Genomic DNA, 24,037 nt, shown 5'->3' on the forward strand with positions numbered 1-24,037 from the left:
TGTAATGTTTACGGTTCATTTTGATTGTTTCAATTTTGTATATTATCTACTTCACTTGCTTTGGCAATGTTAACATATGTTTCCCATGGTAATAGAGCCATTTGGGGGAGGGGGAGATGTATTTCCCCCAACTAAAGCTGTTTAGGAGGAGAGACGTCCCCAGACAAAAGGCCTGCCAGCCAGCTAACATTAAACCCCACCCAGACACTATTTTCTAGACAACACAGTAGCTGGGTGGAGCTCAGACAGGACGTGGGCATGACATTTATCAGGGGCACAATGACACAACCGCTCAGCCACCATTAGAATACCTCATCTTTCACTTTTATTCTAATGTAAGGATATGTGGCCTGATCTTCGTCCTCAACTAGCCAACAGCTTGTTGTACAAGTTGTGACTTGTACCCAATAAGTGTCGTTTTAGGGAAAAATACATTGTTACCCATCCAATGTGTATGCAATAAAAAATCAACTGAATGGAAGACAAAAATATTCAAAAGATACTGTTGAAAGAAATGAAGTTTTAATAAAATATCTTAAGTTATTCTGTTGCTTCGAGGTGCTGACTTCTAAGAGGGAGTGTCATTTTAGTTAACAGTAGTGATCATGTGGTCTCTGGGTGCTTACAAATAGCATGGTGGTTAAATGTGATAGATAATTAGATGTCACACAATGGATAATAACAACACATTTGTTAAGTAACAGCAATTATTTGTCATGTGAGCATCGGACAGCCAAATAGTAAACAGTAATTCAATCTAGGATGCGGTAAAAGTTGAAAACCGGGAGTATTTTTGTTTTAGCCTCTATAGGTCTATACTTTGGGGACTTGGTCTGATGTTATGATCAGTAAGTTGATTATGGCAGAAGAATGTTGTGGCAAGGGGTTTAACTTGTTTGTATGAAATGAGGTGACATGACTCCTTCTCTTCTACTCTGTCCCCATGTTTATCTTCTTGGTGACGTTTTGGCTCGAACACAAACACACCCTGTGACTGCGCAACGGGACATGATTCATGTCCTGATTGGTTTGTGGAAGTATGATTCATGTCCTGATTGGTTTATTCAGGACCTGTGTCATGTTTATATTTCCCTGTCATCATCATATGGTTGTTGTTCATCCATTGGTTGTTAACATTTCAGTCATGCTGATTCTTAGAACTACTGTTGGCTTTAGACTCTGTATTATTGTGATGTGAGTCATGATGCTATTGCTAATAATTGATGTTCCACTTGTTGTTGTAGCTCCTATATTGTAGAGGCTGAGCCTGTCTCTGTGTCGCCTGTGATCATACAGGTAGATTGTCAACTTGTCTTGCCATAGTTTCTGTCATAACTCTGTTATCCCCCTCTTCTTCCTCCTCCTTCCTCATAGCTCCTATGGAAGCAGGCCCAGTCATACCCCCTGTTCCCTTCTCTGGGGGAGATGGAGGGCCACATGTTTGAGTGTGTGAACCAGGCAGCGGTGCACGAGGAGCTGGAGGATGAGACCAGGCGCCTCTGTGACGTCAGGCCCTTCTGGCCCATGCTCAAACTGGTCACACGTAACTGTGGCCGCGCCGAACGCCTACTCGACTCCAAGATCGGCGTGCTCATCGGAAAAGGTGACACCTACTCTCTCACTCACACACTCTGACACACAGCTACAGTAGACCCCCACACTGATGTTTGACCTGTGGTTTGAACAGAGTAGTGATGCTCCTAGATAGTGATCACACACACACTCTGACACACAGCTACAGTAGACCCCCACACTGATGTTTGACCTGTGGTTTGAACAGAGTAGTGATGCTCCTAGATAGTGATGCTAGACCCCCACACTGATGTTTGACCTGTGGTTTGAACAGAGTAGTGATGCTCCTAGATAGTGATCACACACACACTCTGCAGACACACCACCACCGGTTAATCTCTGTCTCCAGTATATTGATATCTCTGCCTTGGCTGTCAGATGTGAGTCGTCTTTTCAGATGTTTTATGTCATCATCCCAATATCAGCTGAAGTGAAGTCAGGCCCGAAGTCAGGCCCGTCGGATGCAAAACAATCAGGTTAGAATAGACAGGCTCCTGGTGTGTGTTACATCGTCTGTCACTCAGTATTATCTGTGATGGTGCTAAGGCGCCGTGCTGAGTGGAGGCGGCAAGCCAGACCACCACGGTAATGGTGGGGAAGATAAAGCCCATGGGTGGAACGGTCAGTCTATTGAGTTGATACACGCAAAAATAAATATTATTGCACACATATATGCATGCACGCTTACACACTGGTGATGCGGTTTTACTCATTACCCGCGCTCCCCACGGTTATATCCAGGGCGGACGGGTTTAGGGTCATTAAAGGTCATTCAGTATTGGGTGGCGTACGGGTTGTTTCTCTTAATTCAATCTGTAAAAATAATTGTATATCCATCTGCTGTATTGCCATTTTATTTTCATTATTTTAGGCTGTCATGAGCCTAAGCTTTAGGGCTGAACTGTACACGTACCGAAGAGCCTACACAGCCAATCGCCAAATAATGCTTTAGGAACAGACAGAGATGGTTAACATCAATACAGAGGCTAAATCGTTTCTTCTTCTTGAAATGCACTGTTGGTTTAGGGCTTGTAATGAAGCATTTCACAGTAAAGTCTACACTTGTTGTATTTGTTACGCCCCTGAAAACAGGGGAGAAATAATCACGAGAGTGATACGGTGTTGTATTCTCAAGTCAACATTTAGTTCAATCATTTCACAAAAGTAACACATTACATAACAGAAAACCCATTATACAAATAACACAGCAAAATATCTTATTAACAACACGCATGTTCATTCACAATCGACATAAAATGGCAGCTACTCTCAGTACGATGCTATCCTTCACTTCAACCGAGCAGGGCTAATATTACTCTCTTCAAACTTAACTCTAACTTCCTCAAGACGTTACTAAAACACACCTTAAACACTCTTGACATGTTCGCTAGTTATAACATTTAAATTACTATTTTTATCATCAATAAAGTACCTGAAAACAGGGGAGAAATAATCACGAGAGTGATACGGTGTTGTATTCTCAAGTCAACATTTAGTTCAATGAGAAAAGACCGCGAATTTCCCCAGGAATATGGGTGGAGACCAGAGCAATCGATCTCCGGCTCATAGATTTAAAAGCATTTCGTAGATCACAGATTAACAATTTTAGGCACCACAAAATAAAGTAATCAATATAACGTTTACACATTACTCTCACAATTCGTACCCTTTGACAGATTTGAACTTTAACACAATTATATGAATGTTATCAATCTCTATCAACTAATACTGAATGCATCTTTTTAACCTTAGATGTTTTAAGATCCTCACATACTATGAACTTACTAATACTTTTCAATGTATAACAGGCTATGAATATGTCCTTTAACCTGTCACATATTCGGCTCACAAAGTTTGATTTTGAAAAAGAACATTGTCGAAGTTTAATTCAATAAGACAAAAGCTGCCGAAAGGAGAGTTGAAAATAAAGAGGTGGGGAGGCCAGAAAAGTACAGTTTAGGAAAGAGTTGGTAAAGGGGTAAAAGTGATGATTATGAGACGCTATACAAATTTGACAGTAACTAGACAGAGAATTCAAATAGGCCCATGGCACGTCAAGGGGGAACAGTAGCCTACTGTTCAGATGGGTTAAATGGAAACTGGAACCTGGACACTGACTGTAGGATTAAGCATTTCTTGCTGTAAAATGATACACCAAATAAATGTAGGCAACATTTTTAAAGGAGTCGAGAAATGTGATTTTCTTTCTGCATCTTGATGGAATGCAATGCTCAGTTAGTACCTCTACAGATAATATGTATCTTCATCATAAAAGCTGATATTTCAACCACATAAAATATGCATCCAAGCCGAACTGAAATCTTATCAGAAACACATTGGGTCGTTTTCACAGCTTTCTTTTTCTTTACAACCAGTCAAATTAATGTTATTTGGATATTTTGCACAGAAACTATTTTTGTTGCTGCGTTATTGTATTTTCTCCCCAGCCCCTAAATGTCTTTGCTCTGCCAATGATGACAGAGAGAAGTTGACTGACGTCAACTAGATTGAAGTATTCATGCTATCTATCTATTACATTACTCTGTTGAGCAACGGTTTATTTAGTCTTCATATAGGGGTTTATTTAGTTCACATATAGTCGGGGTGGTTGCGGATGGGTTATTAGCAATTGCGGGTGTGTGTGAACAAACACACACAGTCGTGTTGGCCTGAGGGTGTGTGGGGACATAGATGGTAGGGGTCTATGGAGGTCCCCTAGGCTGCTGGCCAACCAGGCCTGTTCAGAGAGGGAATCAGTGATAATAATTGAAGGAGACTCATCCCATGTTGATATTCTCCCTCTTGGCTCCACTTTTTTTGTCAGATGTGATCTGTAAAAGGCTTTTGTCAGTAAGCGATACTCAAAACAGCCCTCAGGCGCTGGCTAGCCACACACACTGAGGGAGTTCTGGCTAGCCACACACACACTGAGGGAGTTCTGGCTAGCCACACACACACTGAGGGAGTTCTGGCTAGCCACACACACACACATTGAGGGAGTTCTGGCTAGCCACACACACAAAGTCGTTATGCAATGCTTATAAAGCTGAAGTACTTATGAAGCTTCATGAACCATTCACAGGTCTCCATGAGCTGGACGCTCTGCAGGACCAGGAGGTGAAGGACTTCCGCAGTAAGATGTTCCGTATCAGCGAGGAGAAGATGCAGCGGGTACAGCTGATGACCTGGAGCGAGTGGCTGCAGGCCTGCTTCTCTCCGCAGCTGGAACCAGAGGGAGGAGCCACACCCGTCACAGACTGTGTCAACGACAAACAGGCCGAGGCCAGCCTCAAAGTCACCATGCACTTCGACCAGTCCCAGGTACCTAACAGTACACATTGGGAGCACAATATTTCCCATCAGAAATACACACACACACTCAGAGAGCAACATATGCCCAACAATGGGGTGAATGTCGCTGTCTTCGAGTTGTCACATTTACAATACTACACACCCTCAGCTGTAATCAATCGATCAATCAAATGTATTTATGAATCCCTTTTTACATCAGCAGATGTCACAAAGTGCTATACAGTTTTAGGCTATACAGCCCAAAACCCCAAACTGCAAGCAATGCAGATGTAGAAGCACAGTGGCTAGGAAAAACTCTAGAAAGGCAGAAGCCTAGAAAGGAACCACGCTCTGAGGGGTGGCCAGTCCTCTTCTGGCTGTGCCGTGTGGGGATTATAAGAGTACATGACCATTTAAGGCCAGATTGAACATCTTGAAGAACAAACATTCATAGGTGACCAGCAGGGTCAAATAATAATCAGCGGCTGTAGAGGGTCCAACAGGTCAGTACCTCAGGAGTAAATGTCAGTTGGCTTCTCATAGCCGAGCATTCAGAGGTCGAGACAGCAGGTGCGAGAGAGTTGAAAACAGCAGGTCAAGTTAGCACCTCCGGTGGACAGGTCAGGGTTCCCAAGCCGTAGGCAGAACAGTTGAAACTGGAGCAGCAGCACGACCAGGTGGACTAGGGACAGCAGGAGTCATCAGGCCAGGTAGTCCTGAGGCATAATCCTAGGGCTCCGGTCCACTGCGAGGGGGAGAGAGAGAGAATTGGAGCACACTTAAATTCACTCTGGACACCAGATAAGACAAGAAAATTACACCAGATATAACAGACTAACCCTAGTCCCCCGGCACATAGACTATACTTCGTAGATACTGGAGACTGAGACAGATGGGTCAGTGGACACACCACTAGAGGGATATCAACAGACCACAAACATACTAGGCTGAGTATAGCCCACAAAGATCTCCTCCACTGCACAAGCCCGACGGGGTGCAAAACCGGACAGGAATATCTCGTCTGTGACTCAACCCTGTCAAGTGACGCACCCCTCCTAGGGACGGCATGGAAGAGCACTAGTAAGCCAGTGACTCAGCCCCTGTATTAGGGTCAGAGGCAGAGAATCCCACTGGAGACGGGGAAGCTGGCCAGGCAGAGACAGCACGAGCAGTTCGTCGCTCCGGTGCCTTGCCTTCACCTTCGCACCCCTGGGCCAGACTACACTCAATCATAGGATATACTGAAGAGATGTGTCTTCAGTAAGGACTTAAAGGATGAGACCGAGTCTGCGTCTCTCACATGGATAGGCAAATCAGTCCATAAAAATGTAGCTATATAAGAGACAGCCCTGCTTCCAGCTGTTTGCTTAGAAATTTTAGGGACAATAAGGAGGCCTGCGTCTTGTGACCGTAACGTAGGTATGTATGGCAGGACCAAATCGGAGAGATTGGTAGGAACCATCCCATTTAGTGCTTTGTAGGTTAGCAGTACAACTTTTAAATCAACCCTAGCCTTAACAGGAAGCCAGTGTAGAGAGGCAAGCACTGGAGTAATATGATCACATTTTGGGGTTCTAGTCAAGATTCTAGCAGCCGTGTTTAGCACCAACTGAAGTTTGTTTAGTGCTTTATCCGGGTAGCCAGAGAGTAGAGCATTTCGGTCATCTAATCTAGAAATAAAAAATGCATGGATTAGCTTTTCTGCATAATTTTTGGACAAAAAGTTACAGATTTTTATGATGTTACGAAGATGGAAAAAAACGGTCCTTGACATATTCTTGATATGTTCTTCAAAAGAGATCATGGTCCAGAATAACGCAGAGGTCCTTCGGTTTTATTTGAGACGACTGTACAACCATCAAGATTAATTGTCAGATCCAACAGCAGATCTTTGTTTCTTGGGACCCAGAACAAGCATCTATGTTTTGTCCGAGTTTAAAAGTAAAACATTTTCCGCCATCCACTTCCTTTTGTCTGAAACACAAGCTTCGAATTTCGGGGCTTCACCATGTTTCATCGAAATGTACAGCGGTATTGTCCACATAGCAGTGAAAGTTGACATTGTGTATCCAAATGACATCACCAAGAGGTAGAATATATAGTGAAAACAATTGTATTCCTAAAACGGAACCTTGAGGAACGCCCGAAATTTACAGTTGATTTGTCAGAGGACAAACCATCCACCGAGACAAACTGATAATATCTTTCCGACAGACAAAATCTAAAACAAGCAATAACTTCTCCCTTTAGTTTCTAATCTCTCCAAAACAATGTGGTGATCGATGGTGTCAAAAGCAGCACGAAGGTCTAGGAGCACGAGGACAGATGCCATTAAAAGGTAATTTACCACCTTCACGAGTGTGGTCTCAGTGCTATGATGGGGTCTAAAACCAGACTGAAGCATTTTGTATATGTTATTTGCCCTCAGGAAGGCAGTGAGTTGCTGCGCAACAGCTTTTCCCCCAAACATTTGTAGAGGAATGGGAGATTTGGTATAGACTGATTTAAAAAATATATATATATATATATTTGACCTTTTACATTTTCCGGGTGAAGGTTTAGCTTTTTCATGAGGCTTTATTACTACCACTTTTAGTGAGTTTGGTACAAATCCGGTGGATAGGGAAGCAATTTATTATGTTCAACACAGGAGGGCCAAGCACAGGAAGTAGCTCTTTCAGTAGTTTAGTTGGAATAGGGTCCAGTATGCAGCTTGATGGTTTAGAGAACATGACTATTTTCATGAATGTGTCAAGAGATACAGGATTCTTTTTTTTACTTGAGCGTCTCCATTGATCCTAGGTCCTGGCAGTTTTGTGCAGACTCGGGACATCTGAGCTTTGGAGAAATATGCAGGTTCAAAGTAGTTTTCTTTCTAATGATCATGATCTTTTCATTAAAGAAGTTCATGAATTTATCACTGCTGAAGTGAAAGCTAACCTCTTGTTGAATGCTGATTTTTAGTTAGCTTTGCAACAGTAGGAAAAAATAAATGTTGGATTGTTCTCTTATTCTCCTCAATTAGGTTGATCGAGCAGCAGTGAGGGCTCTTTGATGCTGCGCGGTACTGTCTTTCCAAAGCTAGTCTGAGGACTTCCAGTTTGGTGTAGTGCCATTTCCATTCCAATTTTCTGGAAGCTTGCTTCAGGACTTGGATGTTTTCTGTATTCCAGGGAGCAAATATGTTGTGACAAATGTTTTTGGTTTTTAGGCATGCGACTGCATCTAGGGTATAACACAAGGTTCAATTAAGATTATCAGGTGGTTAACTGATTTTTGTACTCCGAGGTCCTTGGGTAGGTGGAGGGAGTCTGGAAGGACAACTAGGAGCCTTTGGGTTTTCCGAGAATTTATAGCACGACTTTTGATCCTTGGTTGGGGTCTGAGCAGATTATTTGTTGCGATTGCAAACGTAATAAAATGGTGGTCCGATAGTCCAGGATTATGAGGAAAAACATTTAGCACCACAATATTTATTCCATGGGACAAAACTAGATCCAGGGTATGACTGTGGCAATAAGTACTTCCAGAGACATGTTGGTCAAACCCCACTGAATCGATGATGGCTCCGAAAGCCTTTTGGAGTGGGTCTGTTAACTTCTCCATGTGAATGTTAAAGTCACAAAAAAATGTGAGTATCTGCCATGACTACATGGTCCGATAGGAATTCAGGGAACTTGGTGAGGAACTCTGTATACGGCCCAGGAGGCCTGTTAACAGTAGCTTTAAAAGGGATAAGTAGACTGCATAGATTTCATGACTAGAAGCTCAAAAGATGACAACGCAGGCATTTTGGGGGGGGCTAAATTGAAATTTGCTGTCAAGTGAGGGATCTAACATTAAGTTACCCTATTTTGAGATATGAGATATAACAGTCTCTTTCAATAATGACAGGAATGGAGGTGGTCTTTATCCTAGTGAGATTGCTAAGGCGAACACCGCCATGTTTTGTTTTGCTCAACCTAGATCGAGACACAGACACGGTTTCAATGGGGATAGCTGAGCTGACTACACTGACTGTGCTAGTGGCAGACTCTACTAAGCTGGTAGGCTGGCTAACAGCCTGCTTCCTGGCCTGCACCCTATCTCATTGTGGCGCTAGAGGAGTTAGAGCCCTGTCTATGTTCATAGAAAAGATGAGAGCACCCCTCCAGCTAGGATGGAGTCCGTCACTCCTCAACAGGCCAAGCTTGGTCCTGTTTGTGGGTGAGTCCCAGAAAGCGGGCCAATTATCTACCTATTTATCTTTTGGGAGGGGCAGAAAACCGTTTTCAACCAGCAATTGAGTTGTGAGACTCTGCTGTAGAGCTCATCACTCCCCCTAACTGGGAGGGGGCCTGAGACAATTACTCGATGCCGACACATCTTTCTAGCTGATTTACACTCTGAGGCTTTGTTGCACTTGGTGACCTCTGACTGTTTCATCCTAACATCATTGGTGCCGACGTGGATAACACTATCCCTATACTCTCTACCCTCGTTTTAGCCCTAGCCTGCACCATCTTCAGATTAGCCTTAACGTCGGTAGCCCTGCCCCCAGGTAAACAGTGTATGATCGCTGGATGATTCTTTCTAAGTCTAATACTGCGGGTAATGGAGTCGCCAATGACTGGGGTTTTCAATTTGACAGAGCTAATGGTGGGAGGCTTTGGCGGCTCAGACCTCACGACGGGTGGAGGAGAGACCTGAGGAAGCTTGGCCTCCGACTCATTGCTTAATGTGCAGAACCGGTTTAAAGTTTCTGTGGGCTGAATGAGTGACACCGGTTGAGCATGCCGACAGCATTACTTTCCAGAAGTGTTGAAAATTGTCCTGCTTGTGAGGACTGTGCGGGGGGATTTATACTACTATCTGTACTTACTGGTGGCACAGACGCTGTTTCATACTTTCCTACACTTAAATTCCCTTTGCCTAACGATTGCATCTGAAGCTGTGCTTGCCACATGGCTTATAAGGTGATAGTTCTCCTGTATATTATGAGTATAGCGACTGCAATTAGATGGCATAGTGTTAATGTTACTACTTAGTGGCTTGCAAAAGTCTTCACCCCCATGGCATTTTTCCTATTTTGTTGCCTTACAACCTGGAATTTGGGGGTTGTATCATTTGAATTACACAACATGCCTACCACTTTGAAAATGCAAAATATTTTTTATTGTGAAATAAAGACAAGAAAAACAGAACTTGAGCATGCAATTACAGCTGCAAGTCTCTGGGGGTATGTCTCTATAAGCTTGGCACATCTAACCACTGGGATTTGTGCCCATTCTTCAAGGCAAAACTGCTCCAGCTCCTTCAAGTCGGATGGGTTCTGCTGGTGTACTGCAATTTTTTTAGTCACCACAGATTCTCAATTGGATTGAGGTCTGGGCTTTGACTAGGACATTCCAAGACATTTTAATTTTTCCCCTTAAACCACTCGAGTGTTGCTTTAGCAGTATGCTTATTGTCATTGTCCTGCTGGAAGGTGAACCTCCGTCCCAGTCTTAAATCTCTGGAAGACTGAAACAGGTTTCCATCAAGAATTTCCCTGTATTTAGCGACATCCATCATTCCTACAATTCTGACCAGTTTCCCAGTCCCCTGATGAAAAACATCCCCACAGCATGATGCTGCCACCCATGCTTCACTGTGGTGTTCTCTGAGTGATGCGAGGTGTTTGGTTGTGCGAGACATAGCGTTTTCCTTGATGGTCAAAAAGCTACATTTTAGTCTCATCTTACCAGAGTACCTTCTTCCATATGTTTGGGGAGTCTCCCACATGCCTTTTGGCGAACATCAAACGTGTTTGCTTATTTTTTTTATTTTAAGCAATGGCTTTTTTTCTGGCCACTCTTCCGTAAAGCCCAGCTCTGTGGAGTGTATGGCTTAAAGTGGTCCTATGGAAAGATACTCCAATCTCCTCTGTGGAGCTTTGCAGCTCCTTCAGGGTTATCTTTGGTCTCTTTGTTGTGTTGTGGTGCCATATTCTTTCTATTTTTTTAAATAATGGTGCTCTGTGGGATGTTCAAAGTTTGATATTTATTTTAACCCAACCCGGATCTGTACTTCTCCACAACTTTATCCCTGACCTGTTTGGAGATCTCCTTGGTCTTCATAGTGCCGCTTGCTTGGTGGTACAACAAAATAGGAAAAACAGCAAGGGGGTGAATAAGTTGAGCGAGGAAAAACTAAGACATTGGTAAATGTATTAAAACTAAAAACTGAGTTTGGCATGTAGCAACAAACAGCACAGAGACAAGTCCAGAAGTTGACTACTGACTGACATCAATCAGTAGTCACATTTACAATATGACTACACGCCCTCAGCTGTCATCACATTTACAATATGACTACACGCCCTCAGCTGTCATCACATTTACAATATGACTACACGCCCTCAGCTGTCATCACATTTACAATATGACTACACGCACTCAGCTGTCATCACATTTACAATATGACCACACGCCCTCAGCTGTCATCACATTTACAATATGACTACACGCCCTCAGCTGTCATCACATTTACAATATGACTACACGCCCTCAGCTGTCATCACATTTACAATATGACTACACGCCCTCAGCTGTCATCACATTTACAATATGACCACACGCCCTCAGCTGTCATCACATTTACAATATGACTACACACCCTCAGCTGTCATCACATTTACAATACTACACACTCTCAGCTGTCATCACATTTACAATACTACACACTCTCAGCTGTCATCACATTTACAATACTACACACTCTCAGCTGTCATCACATTTACAATACTACACACTCTCAGCTGTCATCACATTTACAATACTACACACTCTCAGCTGTCATCACATTTACAATTTGACTACACGCCCTCAGCTGTCATCACATTTACAATTTGACTACACGCCCTCAGCTGTCATCACATTTACAATACTACACACTCTCAGCTGTCATCACATTTACAATATGACTACACACCCTCAACTGTCATCACATTTACAATACTACACACTCTCAGCTGTCATCACATTTACAATACTACACACTCTCAGCTGTCATCATATTTACAATACTACACACTCTCAGCTGTCATCATATTTACAATATGACTACACACCTTCAACTGTCATCACATTTACAATACTACACACTCTCAGCTGTCATCACATTTACAATACTACACACTCTCAGCTGTTATCGCATTTACAATACTACACACTCTCAGCTGTCATCACATTTACAATACTACACGCCCTCAGCTGTCATCACATTTACAATACTACACACTCTCAGCTGTCATCACATTTACAATACTACACACTCTCAGCTGTCATCATATTTACAATATAACTACACACCCTCAACTGTCATCACATTTACAATATGACTACACGCCCTCAGCTGTCATCACATTTACAATATGACCACACGCCCTCAGCTGTCATCAATCAGTAGTCACATTTACAATACTACACACTCTCAGCTGTCATCACATTTACAATACTACACACCCTCAGCTGTCATCAATCAGTAGTCATCATATACAGACAACAGTATACAGACACGGAGTATACAAAACATTAAGAACCCCTGCTTTTTCCATGACAAACTAACCAGGTGAAAGCTATGATCCCTTATTGATGTCACTTGTTAAATCCACTTCAGTCAGTGTAGATGAAGGGGATTAGAAGGATTTTAAAGCCTGGAGACAACTGAGACTTGAATTGTGTATGTGTGCCATTGAGAGTGAATGAGCAAGACAAAATATTTAAATGCCTTTGAACGGAGTATGGTGGTAGGTGCCAGGAGCACCGGTTTGTGTCAAGGACTGCAATGCTACTGGGTTTTTCACGTTCAACAGTTTCCCCAGGTGTATCCAGAATGGTTCACCACCCAAAGGACATTCAGACAACTTGACACAAGTGTGGGAAGCATTGGAGTCAACATGGGACAGCATCGCTGTGGAACGTATAAGAAAACTTGTAGAGTCCATGCCCCGACAAATTGAGGCTTTTCTGAGGGCCGAGGGAAGGGGGGTGCAACTCAACATTAGGACGGTGTTCCTAGTGTTTGGTATACTCAGTAGGCTACAGGCTAGTAAACAAACTCTCTCACACACAGATATTCTCTCCTCTTTTATCTCCTCTGTTGGCCGGCCCCTAATGGGACCGGGTCATGTGACTGTTGGCCGGCCCCTAATGGGACCGGGTCATGTGACAGTTGGCTGGCCCCTAATGGGACCGGGTCATGTGACAGTTGGCTGGCCCCTAATGGGACCGGGTCATGTGACAGTTGGCTGGCCCCTAATGGGACCGGGTCATGTGACAGTTGGCTGGCCCCTAATAGCACCTGGTCATATGACTTAACCAGACTGGCAGAGTGACGGCACTAAATGGGTCACCACCACCATCAGTCACAGTTCCATCCTCACGAGACAATGAAGCCCCTAACACACTCATATATGCACACACACACACATGCACCTGACCAAAGGGCCTCTCCACTGATTGAAAACATGGAAAAAGAGGACATTTGAGGACGCTGACTCTGTATCGCTCGCTTGCCCTCCCTCTCTCTCTCACAAACACACCTCTCACTATCAAGTTCCCTACAAACTACTGTGTGTTCTATCTGAAATAAGTGTGTGTAGAGTCGGTGGCATTTACTCAATAAATCACTGGTAGTTATACATATGGAGTTTGCGACTTTGTTTTTATAGATTCGGTGGTAAGTCAACAAATGAGCACAGATCACCACCACACTAGGGCCACCACCACGCTAGGGTCATAGCCCACTGCACACTACGTGGCCCAAACCCTTACCGTCTGTGTTCTGTCCAGGTGGATGGTGGCAGGAAGTCAGTGTGTTATTTAGGAGTCCACCTTAGGCACAGGAAGTGGACCTTTTCATTGTCTGTAGTCTTGACTATTGTCTATAGTTGACTGAACAAACCCTTATTTTACTACTTGTAAACATGATATTTACTTGGACATTACTTTGTGTAAACAGCACTCATGCACTTGAAGCTACAAGGTGCTATAGTTACCATTTTATTTAAGGCAATTACCTGAAAGTAGCCATAGTCACCATAGTCCTAATATATTGGCTGTAATGCTCTATTTGGAACTTGACCACTCTGGGTGGTGTCACCATGGTGATGTGCAGTATGTGGTTGTCATAGCATTGTGAGTGGGTGAAGGCTGTGCCCACACGACCAGGTTTGGCGCCAGGCTGCAAGGCAGGTTGGGTAGGGGTGTGTGTGTTTCTCTGTCTGAATGCTCTGTAAGCCTTCGTGTCTGTAAACCTTGCTGGGATTGTGTGTTAAACCTTGTCACACACTGCAGGATAATCTATATCCCTTTACCCCCCCTTCACCGTCTTTCTCTCTGTTATTTTACTGACCCCCGCCCCCTTTACCCCCCCTTCACCGTCTTTCTCTCTGTTATTTTACTGACCCCCCTTTACCCCCTTCACCGTCTTTCTCTCTGTTATTTTACTGACCCCCCTTTACCCCCCTTCACCGTCTTTCTCTCTGTTATTTTACTTACCCCCCTTCACCGTCTTTCTCTCTGTTATTTTACTGACCCCCTTTACCCCCCTTCACAGTCTTTCTCTCTGTTATTTTACTGACCCCCCTTTACCCCCCTTCACCGTCTTTCTCTCTGTTATTTTACTGACCCCCTTTACCCCCTTCACCGTCTTTCTCTCTGTTATTTTACTGACCCCCCTTTACCCCCCTTCACCGTCTTTCTCTCTGTTATTTTACTGACCCCCTTTACCCCCCTTCACCGTCTTTCTCTCTGTTATTTTACTGACCCCCCCTTTACCCCCCTTCACCGTCTTTCTCTCTGTTATTTTACTGACCCCCTTTACCCCCTTCACCGTCTTTCTCTCTGTTATTTTACTGACCCCCCTTTACCCCCCTTCACCGTCTTTCTCTCTGTTATTTTACTGACCCCCCTTTACCCCCTTCACCGTCTTTCTCTCTGTTATTTTACTGACCCTTTACCCCCCTTCACCGTCTTTCTCTCTGTTATTTTACTGACCCCCCTTCACCGTCTTTCTCTCTGTTATTTTACTGACCCCCCTTTACCCCCTTCACCGTCTTTCTCTCTGTTATTTTACTGACCCCCCTTTACCCCCTTCACCGTCTTTCTCTCTGTTATTTTACTGACCCCCCTTTACCCCCTTCACCGTCTTTCTCTCTGTTATTTTACTGACCCCCCTTCACCGTCTTTCTCTCTGTTATTTTACTGACCCCCTTTACCCCCCTTCACCGTCTTTCTCTCTGTTATTTTACTGACCCCCCTTTACCCCCCTTCACCGTCTTTCTCTCTGTTATTTTACTGACCCCCTTTACCCCCCCTTCACCGTCTTTCTCTCTGTTATTTTACTGACCCCCTTTACCTCCCCTTCACCGTCTTTCTCTCTGTTATTTTACTGACCCCCCTTTACCCCCCTTCACCGTCTTTCTCTCTGTTATTTTACTGACCCCCCTTTACCCCCCTTCACCGTCTTTCTCTCTGTTATTTTACTGACCCCCCTTTACCCCCCTTCACCGTCTTTCTCTCTGTTATTTTACTGACCCCCCTTTACCCCCCTTCACCGTCTTTCTCTCTGTTATTTTACTGACCCCCCTTTACCCCCCTTCACCGTCTTTCTCTCTGTTATTTTACTGACCCCCCTTTACCCCCCTTCACCGTCTTTCTCTCTGTTATTTTACTGACCCCCCTTTACCCCCCTTCACCGTCTTTCTCTCTGTTATTTTACTGACCCCCCCCTTTACCCCCCTTCACCGTCTTTCTCTCTGTTATTTTACTGACCCCCTTTACCCCCCTTCACCGTCTTTCTCTCTGTTATTTTACTGACCCCCTTTACCCCCCTTCACCGTCTTTCTCTCTGTTATTCTACTGACCCCCCCCTTTACCCCCCCTTCACCGTCTTTCTCTCTGTTATTTTACTGACCCCCCCTTTACCCCCCTTCACCGTCTTTCTCTCTGTTATTTTACTGACCCCCCCTTTACCCCCCTTCACCGTCTTTCTCTCTGTTATTTTACTGACCCCCCTTTACCCCCTTCACCGTCTTTCTCTCTGTTATTTTACTGAACCCCCCCCTTGTCCTCTCACCTCACTATCATGAGATTTCACTTCTATATAGAACATTTGAAGTACACCACACCACGTCTCTGTGTGTTGACGTTAATGAGGATAATGTTCTCTCCCTCCAGGACACAGCCAGTCTGAAGGTGTGGCCCAGCACCAGTCCCAGTGAGCTGATGGAACAGGCGTTGAGGAAATGGCTGACGACCCACGGCCCCGAGGAGGAGGGACGCCAGGCCGAGCAGTACGTTCTGAGGGTCAGCGATAAGCTGGAGTTCCTCTGTGGAGACCACCCCCTGATACAGTACAAGGTGACCCTTTACTCTTAGGCTCAACCTCAGTGCACACAGTGCAAAGGGACCCTAATGATGCCCTATGACCCCTTCACCTTTAACCCCCAAACCCTCTGTAGAGTGATTTCTTACCATCAAACTGCTCCTTTTCTCATTCTCTTACCCTCTACATGTGCTGTGCTGACCTCAACTCTCCTCTGACAGTGACCTTGTTTATCTCAACCATTCCTTAATCATTAATGTCATAAGTAGTATACAGTCTTCGACCGTAACGGTAAATGCTCCAAGGTCAGAGCGTGTAGGGAGTGGGTTTAGGAATGTCTCGTTGACCATAAATGAGACGCAGTGATCCAGAAACAGTCATCTGACTGCTGTCCTAATAACGCCTCATAAATAACACTGTCTTCCTGGAACACATTACTGTTACTCACAGACCTGGTATGTGTGCATGACTGAATCCATCTGTGTATGAGTGTGTTTCCGTGTGTGATGAAGCCGACTGTGACCATTACACCCTGCAGAAAAGGGTCCTATTTGTGACCGTGTTTAGATCCAGGAATCATGTCTACATTAGATATGGGTTACCTTCCATCTGTGTGTCTGATTTCCTCTCTTTGACCTCTCATCCCTCCTCAGGTTGTGTATTCTCCCTCTTCTGTCATCTCTCCAGAACATTTACACTTGTCTGTCTGTCTGTCTCTGTCTGTCCACCATTCACATTTGTAAGGGACAGCAGGTAGCCTAGTGGTTGAGCGTAACCGAAAGGTCGCTGGTTAAAATTAAAGGCACTCAACCCTAATTGCGCCTGTAAGTCGCTCTAGATAAGAGCATCTGCTACATTACAAAAAAAAAACATTTAAAAGAAATTCAGTTTGGATGTGTGTGCACCAAAGACTGCATACAGAATAGTACTTTCTGTGTGTTAACACGTCTTCTCATCTCTGTCCCAGTACATCAAAGCCTGTCTCCAGGCTAAGGAGTGTCCCCATCTGACCCTGGTCCAGGTCAGCACAGTCCAGGCCATGTTCGAGAAGGAGATCTCGGCCATCGGAGCTGTGGTCAACCGCAAGAGCTCCAACCCCCCCTTACCCCTGCCCCCCAAGAGGAGGGGGCCCTCGGTCAGTCAAACTGTGTGTGTGTGTGTGTGTAGTAGGTGCATGTTTGTGAGCATTTTCTCCAGACATTGCTAGCCGCTCTTAGCAGGTGCACTCTGACGTCATTCTGACGTTCCGTCTGGTTCTAAAGGCCAGGTGCAGTTTAATTGCTCATTAGAGCTTAATTGCCAAGGTACCATGACGACTGTTCCACAGTGACAGGTGACATTGGACAGTAAATTACACATCTGTCAGTCAATGCTTCAAATGTCAATCGTTACAACTAAATGTCAACATCAACAAGACTATCTGATCTGAAAAGAAGAAAGACTGTGGTCAGACAGTGATGTCTTGTGGTAGTTGGGCCATTGACAGAAGGAGAAGTGAGTAGGACTTGAAGCACAACAGGCCTGTATACCCAGCAGCTCTCCAGGATGGTAGAGCTTTGTTCGAGGTTGTGAGGAGAGGTTGAGAGTAGAGGTCGACCACTTATGATTTTTCGATACCGATTATTGGAGGACCAAAAAAGCCGATACCGACTAAATCGGCCAATTTTTTTAAATATATTTTTTATTTGTAATAATGACAATTACAACGATACTGAATGAACACTTATTTTAACTTAATATAATACATCAATAAAATCAATTTAGCCTCAAGTAAATAATGAAACATGTTCAATTTGGTTTAAATAATGCAAAACCAAAGTGTTGGAGAAGAAAGTAAAAGTGCAATATGTGCTATGTAAGAAAGCTAACGTTTCAGTCCCATGCTCAGAATATGAGAACATATGAAAGCTGGTGGTTCCTTTTAACATGAGTCTTCAATATTCCCAGGTAAGAAGTTTTAGGTTGTAGTTATTATAGGAATTATAGGACTATTTCTCTCTATACCATTTGTATTTCATATACCTTTGAGTATTGGATGTTCTTATAGGCACTTTAGTATTGCCAGTGTAACAGTATAGCTTCCGTCCCTCACCTCGCTCCTCCCTAGGCTCGAACCAGCAACACAACGACAACGGCCACCATCAAAGCAGCGTTACCCATGCAGAGCAAGGGGAACAACTACTAGAAGGCTCAGAGCGAGTGACGTTTGAAACGCTATTAGCGCGCGCTAACTAGCTAGCCATTTCACTTCAGTTACACCAGCCTCATCTCGGGAGTTGATAGGCTTGAAGTCATAAACAGCACAATGCTTGGCGCACAACGAGGAGCTGCTGGCAAAACACACGAAAGTGCTGTTTGAATGAATGTTTACGCGCCTGCTTCTGCCTACCACCGCTCAGTCAGATACTTAGATGCTTGTATGCTCAGTGAGATTATATGCAACGCAGGACACGCTAGATAATATCTAGTAATATCATCAACCATGTGTAGTTATCTAGTGATTATGATTGTTTTTTATAAGATAAGTTTAATGCTAGCTAGCAACTTACCTTGGCTTACTGCATTCGCGTAACAGGCAGTCTCCTTGTGGAGTGCAACGAGAGCGAGGCAGGTCGTTATCGCGTTGGACTAAGTTGCAAGATTGGATCCCCCGAGCTGACCCGGTGAAAATCTGTTGTTCTGCCCCTGAACGAGGCAGTTAACCCACCGTTTCTAGGCCGTCATTGAAAATAAGAATGTGTTCTTAACTGACTTGCCTAGTTAAATAAAGATTAAATAAAGGTGTAAAAAAAAAAAGAGAAAATCGGCAAATCGGCCCCCAAAAATACAGATTTCCGGTTGTTATGAAAACTTGAAATCGGCCCTAATTCATCGGCCATTCCGATTAATCGGTCGACCTCTAGTTGAGAGGATAGACTGTTCTTTTGGTGGTGTACTCTAGTCAGACGTTACAAAAATGTACATGTACTCTTCTGTCGCATAAGCACTCACCTAAATACACACACTGATACGCAGTACATACGCTTACATTCAAAAACACTCTTGTTCACAAACACACATTCAAAAATAATACTTTCGTTTACACACACATATATACACACACATACAACACAGGAAGTCTGCTGTTTATTCATGTTTGTGGTCTGTAGTTGAGGGCCAGTCATGTGTAGTGTTTTTCCTGCTGTGCTGACCTTGGCAAGTCTACTCTGCTTGACAACAGTGTGACTCACCCTTCAGTGTATGTGTGTTGAATATTCCTACAGTAAAGTATACTGTTTTCCTTGCTTACTCATGAAAATATTTATCTCCTCTTCCCTCTGTTTCTCTCCTTCTCTCTCTCCTCTTCCTGTTGTTTCTCTCCTTCTCTCACTCCTCTTCTCTGTTTCTCTTATCTCTTTCCTCTGTTACTCTGCTTCTCTCTCTAGCAAGTGAGTACGTGTGTATGGGAGGTGTCTACCCCGTTTAAGATCGTCCTAATCAAAGGCAGCAAGGTGAACGCTGAGGAGACGGCCAAGGTAACCACTGATGATGATTACTTGATAGCAAACCTGGAATTGATGTTGCGTTTTTACTGTTTGCTCTGGGATGTACAGTTAAAATCGGAAGTTAACTTACACCGTAGCCAAATACATTTAAACTCAGTTTTTCACAATTCCTGACATTTAATCTTAGCAAAAATCCCCTGTTTTAGGTCAGTTAGGATCACCACTTTATTTTAAGAATGAGAAATGTCAGATTAATAGTAAAGAGTGATTTATTTCAGCTTTTATTTATTTCATCACATTCCCAGTGGGTCAGAAGTTTACATGCACTCAATTAGCATTTGGTAGCATTGCCTTTAAATTGTTTAACTTGGGTCAAACATTTTGGTAGCCTTCCATAAGCTTCCCACAGTAAGTTAGGTGAATTTTGGCCCATTCCTCCTGACAGTTGATGTAACTGAGTCAGGTTTATAGGCCTCCTTGCTCACACACACTTTTTCAGTTCTGCCGACAAATGTTCTATAGGATGGAGGTCAGGGGTTTGTGATGGTCACTCCAATACCTTGACTTTGTTGTCCTTAAGCCATTTTGCCACAACTTTGGAAGTATGCTTGGGGTCATTGTCCATTTGGAAGACACATTTACGACCAAGCTTTAACTTCCTGACTGATGTTTTGTGATGTTGCTTCAATATATCCACATCATTTTCCTCCCTCATGATGCCATCTATTTTGTGAAGTGCACCAGTCCCTCCTGCAGCAAAGCACCCTCACTACATGATGCTGCCACCCCCGTGCTTCACGGTTGGGATGGTGTTCAAGACTCCCCCTTTTCCTCCAAACATAACAATGGTCATTTGTATGATTTCGTACGAAAAGTACGATATTTTTCCCCATGTGCAGTTGCAACCCATAGTCTGGCTTTTTTATGGCGGTTTTGGAGCAGTGGCTTCTTCCTTGCTGAACGGCCTTTCAGGTTATGTCGATGTAGGACTCGTTTTACTGTGGATATAGATACTTTTGTACCTGTTTCCTCCAGTATCTTCACAAAGTCCTTTGCTGTTGTTCTGGGATTGATTTGCACTTTTCGCACCAAAGTACATTCATCACTAGGAGACAACGTGTCTCCTTCCTGAGCGGTAAGACGACTGCGTGGTCCCATGGTGTTTATACTTGCGTACTCTTGTTTGTACAGATGAACGTGTTACCTTTGGAAATTGCTCCCAAGGATGAACCAGACTTGTGGAGGTCTTCATTTTTTTTTACAGAGGTCTTGGCTGATTTCTTTTGATTTTCCCATGATGTCAAGCAAAGAGGCACTGAGTTTGAAGGTAGACCTTGAAATACATCCACAGGTACACTTCCAATCGACTCAAATTATGTCAATGGCCTATCAGAAGCTTCTAAAGCCATGACATATAATTTTCTGGCATTTTTCAAGCTGTTTAAAGGTACACTCAACTTAGTGTATGTAAACTTCTGACTCACTGGAATTGTGATACAGTGAATTATATGTGAAATAATCTGTAAACAATTGTTGGAAAAATGATTTGTCAGGCGCAAAGTAGATGTCCTAACCGACTTGCCAAAACTATAGTTTGTTAAAAAGACATTTGTGGAGTGGTTGAAAAACTAGTGTTAATGACTCCAACCTAAGTGTATGTAAACTTCCAACTTCAACTGTATTTATAACCGATGGACAGTAGATCCCTGTTAGCGCTCACTATGATGCTATTATGGTGAACTAAACCCCTCTCTCTCTTCAGGTCCAGGTACGTGCAGGCTTGTTCCATGGCACAGAGCTGCTGTGTAAGCCAGCGGTGAGCAGCGAGAGCAGCGGACGCTCTGAACACGTGTGGAATCGCACGCTAGAGTTCGACATTACCGTGAGCGACCTGCCGCGCATGGCCCGCCTCTGCTTTGCCGTCTACGCCGTCATGGATAAGGTCAAGAAGCAGAAGTCCACCAAGAACGCCCACATCAACAAGTACCAGACCATCCGCAAGTCTGGCAAAGTGGTATGACCCACACACACACACAAAGCACAGGCATGCGCGCACACATACAGATATTTATCTGTCCCCTCTCTCTCTCTCTTCTGTCTCTCTCTGCAGCACTACCCTGTAGCCTGGGTGAACACCATGGTGTTTGACTATAAAGGACAGCTGAAGACTGGAGATATCATCCTTCACAGCTGGTCTTCCTTTCCTGGTGAGCACACACACACACACCTTCATGCACTTTACAAACACTTTAATTAAACTATACACACCTACACACACACACCTTCATGCATTTTACAAACACTTTAATTCACCTCTACACACACCTCTGAAACTCACCTACATACTTATACAGTAAATGTTAGTGGCATGTTTGAGTGATTTTTCTGTGTCCCCCAGATGAACTTGAAGAGATGCTGAACCCCATAGGAACCATCCAGACCAACCCTTACACTGAGAACACTACAGCACTCCACATCCATCTCCCTGACTACAACCCTCACACCATCCTATTCCCCCCCTTCGACAAGGTGAGGACACACACACCCTGACGTATTCAAACATGGTTATCATTATGAAGTATCTCCACCACTGACATGGATGTGTGTGTGGTCTACCTCTGCAGATTCTAGAGAAAGCTGCAGAGATCGCCGGGTCAAGCGACTGCTTGCCCATGGTACTGTCGTGAGTTCCAACAACTCAAACACTTACACACACAAGTGCTCCCTTTACTCCAGAGCAGCAGGCGCCAGGCATGTTGCAAGCATTTCTAGGACAGAAAGCAGACACCAAATGTGTCAGAGGGGAGGATATTGCTATGACTGGTTTCCAGGGCAACCCAGTCAGTCCTGATCCAGGGTGGTGTTGGCAGGCTGGTGCACTGTCACAATAGTGTCTCTCAGAGGAATCTGAGGCTAAAATCAGCCCTCCTGTTCCACCCCCACCCCCCACACATACACACAGTCTTGTACAGCTAACCTTGTGGGGACACACAATTCAGTCCCATTCAAAATCATATTATTCCTTACCTGTACTCTTACCTTAACCCTAACCTAAAAATCTAACCTTAACCTTTTAACGTAATTCTAACCCTAACACAAATTCTAACCTTAACCCTAAACCCCCTAGTAATAGCATTTGACCTTGTGGGGACCAACAAAATCACCCATCCTAAAGCCCCTGTGGAACAGGACACACAGTTATGTAACACCATGTGAAGCAGAGGGCTTGCCAAAACATCTCCCTTGCAGGGAGAGGTTTTTCAAATCAAATGTATTTATATAGCCCTTCGTACATCAGCTGATATCTCAAAGTGCTGTACAGAAACGCAGCCTAAAACCCCAAACAGCAAGCAATGCAGGTGTAGAAGGACGGTGGCTAGGAAAAACTCCCTAGAAAGGCCAAAACCTAGGAAGAAACCTAGAGAGGAACCAGGCTATGAGGGGTGGCCAGTCCTCTTCTGGCTGTGCCGGGTGGAGATTATAACAGAACATGGCCAAGATGTTCAAATGTTCATAAATGCCCAGCATGGTCAAATAATAATAATCACAGTAGTTGTCGAGGGTGCAGCAAGTCAGCACCTCAGGAATAAATGTCATTTGGCTTTTCATAGCCGATCATTAAAAGTATCTCTACCACTCCTGCTGTCTCTAGAGAGTTGAAAATAGCAGGTCTGGGACAGGTAGCACGTCCGGTGAACAGGTCAGGATTCCATAGCCGCAGGCAGAACAGTTGAAACTGGAGCAGCAGCACGGCCAGGTGGACTGGGGACAGTAAGGAGTCATCATGCCAGGTAGTCCTGAGGCATGGTCCTAGGGCTCAGGTCCTCCGAGAGAAAGAGAGAATTAGAGAGAGCATACTTAAATTCACACAGGACACCGGATAAGACAGAAGAAGTACTCCAGATATAACAGACTGACCCTAGCCCCCCGACACATAAACTACTGCAGCATAAATACTGAAGGCTGAGACAGGCGGGGTCAGACACTGTGGCCCCATCCGATGATACCCCCGGACAGGGCCAAACAGGAAGGATATAACCCTACCCACTTTGCCAAAGCACAGCCCCCACACCACTAGAGGGATATCTTCAACCACCAACTTACCATCCTGAGACGAGGCCGAGTATAGCCCACAAAGATCTCCGCCACGGCACAACCCAAGGGGGGATGCCAACCCAGACAGGAAGATCACATCAGTGACTCAACCCACTCAAGTGACGCACCCCTCCTAGGGACAGCATGAAAGAGCACCAGTAAGCCAGTGACTCAGCCCCTGTAATAGGGTTAGATGCAGAGAATCCCAGTGGAAAGAGGGGAACCGGCCAGGCAGCGACAGCAAT

General features: G+C 44.3%; 1 protein-coding gene across 1 annotated transcript in view; it reads left to right on the forward strand.

Annotated features, from left to right (window-relative positions):
• LOC115141974 (phosphatidylinositol 4,5-bisphosphate 3-kinase catalytic subunit beta isoform-like) overlaps positions 1-24,037 on the forward strand; it is an 84,097-nt gene that overhangs the window by 51,615 nt on the left and 8,445 nt on the right. The window contains exons 4-12 of the mRNA XM_029681413.2: positions 1,375-1,603; positions 4,655-4,893; positions 16,065-16,247; positions 17,180-17,347; positions 19,638-19,727; positions 21,460-21,711; positions 21,808-21,904; positions 22,096-22,226; positions 22,322-22,372. Of these exons, the coding sequence (XP_029537273.1) occupies positions 1,375-1,603; positions 4,655-4,893; positions 16,065-16,247; positions 17,180-17,347; positions 19,638-19,727; positions 21,460-21,711; positions 21,808-21,904; positions 22,096-22,226; positions 22,322-22,372 (1,440 nt within the window). The remainder of the gene's footprint in view (positions 1-1,374; positions 1,604-4,654; positions 4,894-16,064; positions 16,248-17,179; positions 17,348-19,637; positions 19,728-21,459; positions 21,712-21,807; positions 21,905-22,095; positions 22,227-22,321; positions 22,373-24,037) is intronic.

The sequence above is a fragment of the Oncorhynchus nerka genome, linkage group LG14, assembly GCF_034236695.1.
Source record: "Oncorhynchus nerka isolate Pitt River linkage group LG14, Oner_Uvic_2.0, whole genome shotgun sequence".
Lineage (NCBI taxonomy): Eukaryota > Metazoa > Chordata > Actinopteri > Salmoniformes > Salmonidae > Oncorhynchus > Oncorhynchus nerka.